The sequence below is a fragment of the Loa loa genome (assembly GCF_000183805.2).
Source record: "Loa loa unplaced genomic scaffold supercont3.3, whole genome shotgun sequence".
NCBI classification, from domain to species: domain Eukaryota; kingdom Metazoa; phylum Nematoda; class Chromadorea; order Rhabditida; family Onchocercidae; genus Loa; species Loa loa.
The window spans coordinates 546,747-554,073 of NW_018108183.1; the positions used below are offsets into that span (position 1 = coordinate 546,747).

General features: G+C 32.9%; 2 protein-coding genes across 3 annotated transcripts in view; one reads left to right on the forward strand and one right to left on the reverse strand.

Moving 5' to 3' along the window:
• The window catches only part of LOAG_11085, a gene marked incomplete at its 5' end in the record, with an annotated part of 2,721 nt that extends 728 nt beyond the window's left edge, over nt 1–1,993 (reverse strand). The window contains 5 exons of one of the 2 annotated variants that reach the window (XM_020448292.1): nt 242–583; nt 723–847; nt 1,310–1,446; nt 1,655–1,725; nt 1,840–1,921. In XM_020448292.1, coding sequence (XP_020307459.1) covers nt 733–847; nt 1,310–1,446; nt 1,655–1,725; nt 1,840–1,921 — 405 coding nt within the window. In that variant the 3' untranslated portion in view covers nt 242–583; nt 723–732. Of the gene's footprint in view, nt 1–241; nt 584–722; nt 874–1,309; nt 1,447–1,654; nt 1,726–1,839 lie in introns of those variants that run through there. The other variant, XM_020448291.1, reaches the window with a different exon arrangement.
• A 615-nt stretch (nt 1,994–2,608) lies between these two features.
• Nucleotides 2,609–6,486, forward strand: LOAG_11086 (hypothetical protein; the record flags this gene model as incomplete). Its single annotated transcript, XM_020448293.1, has 4 exons — nt 2,609–2,832; nt 3,926–4,091; nt 4,997–5,176; nt 6,400–6,486. 4 exons carry the CDS (start codon nt 2,609–2,611, stop codon nt 6,484–6,486), a joined length of 657 nt encoding a protein of 218 aa, XP_020301552.1.
• Nucleotides 6,487–7,327: the final 841 nt, after the last annotated feature.

Below are 7,327 nucleotides of genomic sequence, written 5' to 3' on the forward strand. Positions count from 1 at the left end.
TTCCAAACTTTAAAGAAACCTCTAAAGAAACTTAGTTATAAGCAAGAAATTCAAATTTTAAAATTTTAAGATGTTCCAGAAAAATTCTGGCTTTCGAAACTTCTAAAAAGAAATTTGAAATTTCAAAAAGAAAAATTGTCGACACAATTTCCAAAATAAAAACACAGAATACAAAGTAAGATGCATAAATCAACTGTTCAAAAAGAAATTTATTTCTCATATCAAAAGTATGTAACTGAAAAAGAAACAGAGACATAATTTTTTTATATATCTGCTTTGAACTCATAACAGTAAAATGTAGTAAACTGCTATGACTTTCTTTCCACCTAAACTCCATTTATGCATAGATTCACTGTCATCAGGAGGTGAACTTGAACAAGTATACAAGAAAATCAAAAATTCAGTTTACTGCCATTTCCTCGGCTGAAACAAACATATAACACAGTATTACCCAAGCACTTCATTCCGAATCACTCTCTGGTTCCGTCTTTACTCCGGAAGTATCTAAGTCGTCATCTGTTTCAGATTTAATTGATATCTGACCATCAGATAGCCAATCTTCTTTTTTATTGTCCAGCTCATCCTGAATTTTACATTACGTGAGGATCTAAGCGAAGTTCGCTAATATGCAATATATATATCTAGCTCGAAGAAAATTTCACGTCCTCGACTTTTATCACTAGAATTACAGCAACCGCAGAAAAGTATTTGAAAATAGGTACCTTAATTGTTTTAGATCCCCTTAATGTCTTGTTGAAGCTTTCTGTAGAAATACCACGTAACCGGCGTTTTTTCCTTGTCATATTTGCTGCTGATATATCGTTTAGCTCTTTCTGTCGTTCGGCAACTGCATTAAATAGTTGGACAACACCTCTATAAACAAGTATTTCCCTAAATTGATTATCTGCTCCTAACATAACTATCAATAGGTAGATGCTGCACTATCAACAGCCAAGAAATCTTTCACATTAGATTCTTTATAATTGCGATAGATGCACTATCAATAGGAGACTCAACAAGAGGTTCCAATATTAAAACAGATGCTTATTGCACTAAATACAAAAAGTTAGAAACGATCAAAGAAAGTATACTATTGTATATAATTTTTCTTGGCCTGAATATACTTATACTTTTGCTAAATATATGAAAATGTTTCCGCTGAATCAATAAACCACTATACAATAAGTATCTGCTTTAATATCAGAACTAATAACAAGGAATGTTGTAGAGATGTACTAAGTTCATTAAGTTAAAAACAATAAAGCAAAATCAAATGTATTAATAAAAACGATTTGAGAAAAAAACAAACTTTGTTGCAAGACGAACAAAATTGCGTTCCCGCTGTTGATCCTGTACCGGATCTGGCAATATCATGCCCATCCGATCCCTTTCATGCTTCACTGCATGTTCTGCTCGCAGTTCACGTTTCGTACGTTTCAACTTTTTCTATGAATTATGAAGAATTTAATATCAAGGACGACCTTTTCTTGGCTTTCGCCATCATTTTAAATAAGAGGGAATAAGAAAGAGCACTCAACAAAATTGTCTTTACTGCAATTATTCTCCAGTTATCTTCCTATCAAGAAGCCAGTATGCACGGTTACTTGTCACTACATTGTCGTTAATTCTGAAAAAATTTGATGAAATTACAGACTTTCTGCTGTTTTCCAACATCAAAGACAACTGTGTTCTGGTCGTCCATTTCTGTCCGCGTTATGCGAGATTCTGAAAGATGCAAAATCAGTACCGAAAGAATGCCAGTATTAATGAAGCTAAAAAAACACATCGAAAATTAAGAAACAAGTGTAATATAAATAATGCATGCACAATTAATCGAACCATCATCATCATCATCTCCGTCCGAAGAAGAGAAACTTTCACCGGAAGTGGAGCATACTTCTTTCACTTCTAATTGGTCCATTTAACGTAGACCACGTTGTTGAGCAGTCGTAGAACTCTCGTGATGTCCGAGTCGAGAGCTATTGAATCTCCTGTATACATATACATTAAACAAAAGGATAGATGATTAACGTAAGAGGTCCTACAAGATGAAATTAACCACCCAAGAAGTGACGACAGACGACCATTTGGCCTCCAAACCCCGATAATGACGGTAGTAATGCGCCGCCAAGGTCTGTTCACGTGGACTGCATGAAAATTATCATCTCACCATATTTCACGGCGACAGAGAAATGGAGAAAAGGAGAAGGGAGGGGGTTGCTAACATATGTTTGTCCGTTGCAGTTGCCAGTTTTTATTAGAACTTCGGGAAATCCTAGGCTTTAAAGGAAAATTCAACTATCCATCCGAATTAGAATGAACTTTGTGTATCCCAAATTGGACTAATTACTGATGGGCAGATTTACCGTACGTCGGGGATCGTAAACCCTTAAGTGTACTATTATATCATTTCTCATATGATGCCGGATAAGTAATTTCAGATGAAGTTTTAATCCGGGATTATTTGAAATTTTGTTTCTTGTACTTCAGTGTCTGTCATTTTTGCACATTCGTTGTGAATTTTGAATTGAGTTAGATTGTTCTAAATGTATTGTCGAATTGTTAATTGCAGTTGCTGAAATGCAAAGACAGAGCAGAATGTCTTGTTATGCATAATCGAATTAAGGATGTGAGAAGTGGCAGCGATGATAATGATATTGGCAACGATGATAATACAGTTGAAGGAAGACCAGCTGATAAGGCTTTCTTCAGTGGCATTGATACCAGGAAGTATGCCAATTTTCTTACTCTGTTCAACAACTTGAAGAGACGAAATGTGTCGTCTATGGATATCGATCATACTCGACATTTAACGTCTAATCAAAAAGAGAGGTATATTTCATTACACCGACAGATTCAAAAAGTTTCCAATTTTTTAATCTGTTGAGGAAGGAGGGAAACTGAGAGGAGGGGTTAGAAATTGAAACTGGGAAAAACTTTAAGAGTCATTTTTATTGTGGAAGATGGTAAGTGGCTATAGTTCGAGAGTTTTCAATGTAAGTTGGGATTTGAATTGACAATTGAACTTTTGACTTCGACATGCTATGATCCCCAGCAACTTTCCGTTCCAATGGTCGAAAATGTAGGATAACTTTTTTGACATTAAATACGAACATATGAAGAATTGGAGGAGCACAGGGATAGGTTGTAGGAAAGAGGATTAGGGAAAATCAAAAGAACATAGAATCTTGAGGTTATTCATCTTTTCGGATGCGATAGGTGGAAGTATTGTTAATGTATAACTGTAGAATATTATGATTTGCTCGCTTATCAGTCCATATGATTTCTATAATTCTTAACTGATAGTCCTTCTAGTGGAAAACTTATTGAGACGAAAATAGTATATAAGAAGGACTCTTTCTAACCGCAGTGTAGAGTAGTTTGGAATGACGAAAAATTTATTCATTTTCAAAGGGTCGTGAATTTTCGTAAAAAGAGTCATAATTTATTAAGTGGCTTTCATAATTGGTAAGTGTAGTAAATAAATTATCATTTATATCATTGTTCCAAGACGGTAATAAGCAACTATGATCATTCCTTTCCTTTTTTCAACTGATTAATAATTGTCGCAAAATTGATCTGGTTAATTTATGAGAACACCTTACACTTCTAGTGGTCAAGGTTCCAGATAAGGCTTTCCATCAGGATATGAAAATCGATCGTTCGTTTTGAAATCGATACAATTCTTTTCCTTCAATAAAAACTCCGATTAAAGCTTTAGTAAACTCGGTCGGTCGAGAAGGTATCCATTATTTAAAATTCCCAAGAGAGAAATGTAACATGAAATATGCTATTGTTATCAAAAGTAACCTAAATAGCTCTATCCCAAATTATTTTCATTTTTTTAACGTCTGACTCTGTTTGTTACACATCTTCCCAGTCTTCTAATTTGATATGTTTTTGATTTTGATTCAACTGGTTACAGATCAGAGTATAGAAATGTGTCCGTAGTAGAAGACTGTATGCCAAGCACATCGTTCCAACATTTAAATGCTACCAGTCAGAATTCAAATGATGGACACGTTCTCGAAAGTTGTCAGATATCCAGGAAGTTGCAGCCTGTTACTTTCTCTGATATGGATCTCACAATGGTATGCACCTCTTTCAGTAGAACAGGACAATAACAAAAATAAAAAGATTAAGTCTGATTAAATGGACAAACAGTCTGGACCCAATTAAAATTCATTTAGCGAATTGTTAGTGGTGAATTATTGTTACTGAATTGAGCAATAAGTTGCAGCTATAATTTGCATGTTATTAGACAAGTCATCTATTGACCTTTTATGATTTCCCGAATAAACAACCGAAATTGAGGTGGGGACGTTTCAACTGTTTAGTCTTTTTTCATTGCACTTTTCCAGTGTGTGCAACATTTTTTACTCCGTTCCTTTTTTTTTATGAATTTGTATATTTCATTGAAATTTAGCTATTTCTAATTTGAAATAAGTAACTTGCTCGAGAAATTTTTGATTATGATAACCTTTCAAACGGTGCTTTGTAGTGGGTCTAAACAAATCCCTTATTATTGATTATTAAAAATCAGGTTTGCGAACTTATTAGTTAATGAATACCGTCTTTAACTCCTACTATTTATACAGCTTCTTTATTGTTCAATGTGAAGCACGGATTATTACTAGCCATAATTGGTTAGTTAAACGAACCGACACTGGTCTACGGTTATAATTCGGTGGGAAATCTTTCTTCATCATGTTTGTAACATAATTTAACATTTAACAGTTCACTTTCTTTTGTGGTTAGGAATAATAAGATAAACTAACGAAAAAAAAAATTCGGCTCCGCAAGGTACATCGGTTTTCAAAACAAAGATCAAAACACTTGCAATTTGAAGTTTTCGAGTTGACAAGTCCAAAAAATACTATGCGTAAAACTAATTCAGTTCACTTTATGAATCCAGCAACAGCGATGAAGGAATGTTTTCCACCGTTCATCCTCTATCTTTAACTTATCCTTAATACAAGTGTTTGTCTGATTATAGATACCAAGGGATTTTCTTCAAAAGAAGCTGGAATTGCATGTCGATAAGCAAACTTGTTCTTCGAAAGTCACAACATCCTATACAGCACCAAGCACAAACAAAATGCCACCTAGAACTTTCGATTTGCTGCTGAATTGTAGCAAAAGGGAAATGCAGATAGATAAGGATAAAGGCAAAAAAGTGAGTATGAACATATTTAATACAAAATACCAACATATGAAATGATGAATAATCTTATGCTTTTTCTCTTCCACATTTCCCAACCTGTTTTCATGAGTCTGCATTTCATAAATGCGGTCCAATGAATAATATTTCGTAGTTATATATATTAACTTCTTCGCCATATGTTTATACTGATCTCTTCTCACCGCATATGAAAAGTAATAATTTCGAAGTCAGCAGTAAAGCTTGAAAATTAATCATTTTTGTATCACTTTGTTTTTTTTATCATTTTGTTCAAATCAATTTTGCACTTTTTTTCCTTTTTACGCCATTCTTCTTCGATGATTGCTACTTTTCTATTTGCCTTAGCTGGTGCAGTAACAAATAATTTAGTTTTCTTATGGTTTTCTTCAATAAATTGAGTTTTCCTTCCATAATTTCTCCCAGTAAATTGATTTTTTTTTTGTTGCAAACCGAATCGTTTTCTAGGATTTCTAGAATAAATAATGATATGTGTCACACCCGGAATTCAATTTATAAAAATACCATTAGCAATATTTGAGCGACATCTTCGAGCAGAAAAAAAATAGAATCGAAAAAAAAAATAGGGAATAGAATTGCTGCTCAGCGGAAACCAGATAATATCTGGTTTTCACCTGTTTGTGGCTCAAGCAAATTAGTGTAACTAGTACGAGGATTCCTCACTAAGTTTATCGGAACTGTCTTTGGATCTACTCACATGAAGATGAGATCGTTGCAATAACTGTTAAAGTCACTGTATTGACTTATTGAAGCTAAAAATAGTCAAACTGTTAATAAGTATTGACCGGTCCCCATTTTTCTATTGATATGAAGAATTAATATGCTCGCCAACAATCCAAGAATTTATTTGATTCTTACTGAGGTACTATATAGAACAAAAGAGCATGCTTTGGAACTTTTGTGGTTTCTAATCAGTTAGGGGTTTAGCCTCAATAAGCTCATTAGGACTTTCTTGTCTAGACTTTTCTCAAAAATTTCTGCTGGGTCATTTGAAAACCTATCATTATTTCTGGCTATATTCTGATTCATTAACTTTTCTACAATATAAATCAGTTTTATTATACTATTGTGTATGGTTGAAACAATGATTGTACCCGCATGATGTGCTCACTACTATTAAGCAATTGAATAGTATAATTATTACGAAGAGAGGATATGGAAACTGTAAAGATCTGTTTCTGTATTTGTTTACTTTGCAGGTTGTAAATGATATAGCACCATTTGTACAACCGTATCGCCTCGATAACAACACCACCCAAAGTGTCAAAACCATTGTGTTCGTTTAGTTTTTTAGTTTGTTATTTTTAGTAATATTCATGCAATTGGAAAATGGGCAGAAATAAATGTTTAGAATATGTGGGATCTTAGCGCATTTCGTTTGTTTTCTTTAAATGATAAAGCAATGATTAATGATCAGTCAAATTCAGGGGGTTGTGATGCACTGTTACAGCCACATAACTTTGTCTTTCTTGGCACTGATGGTACTAAACACCAATTTACATTTCATTTAATTTTTTGACATACTCTGTACAGCGTTTCTTACGTGCAGAGTGAAAAATAAATACTATACATAAGGACTTGTGATTAATAAAGCAAGCACTGAAATATGGGAAAAATCACTTGTCTTACATACTGTAACAATTATTGAACCAAATGTTCATATGTCGCTAATTGCCCAAATTTTGACTTAACTGAATGTCGAAATGCTTGTAAAAGGAATTGCATTGCAGAGCATCATCTGAGATTCAAGTGCCATGTTCCAGCTTATTATCTTGCCGATCTTTTGAATTTCTAAGTCGAAAAAAAAGGGAAGGAATTGAAAGGTATGATCATCTCTTCTTTGTGAGGTTTATTTTCATTGAACGTCATTTCCATGTTTATTTCTTATTTAGAACAATAAATATATGGGACTGGTGTGTTCCACGGTAATGTTGTTTTTATTCTTCCTACACAATATTATTATTATTATTATTATTATTATTATTATTATTATTATTATTATTATTATTATTATTATTATTATTATTATTATTATTATTATTATTATTATTATTATTATTATTATTATTATTATTATTATTATTATTATTATTATTATTATTATTATTATTATTATTATTATTATTA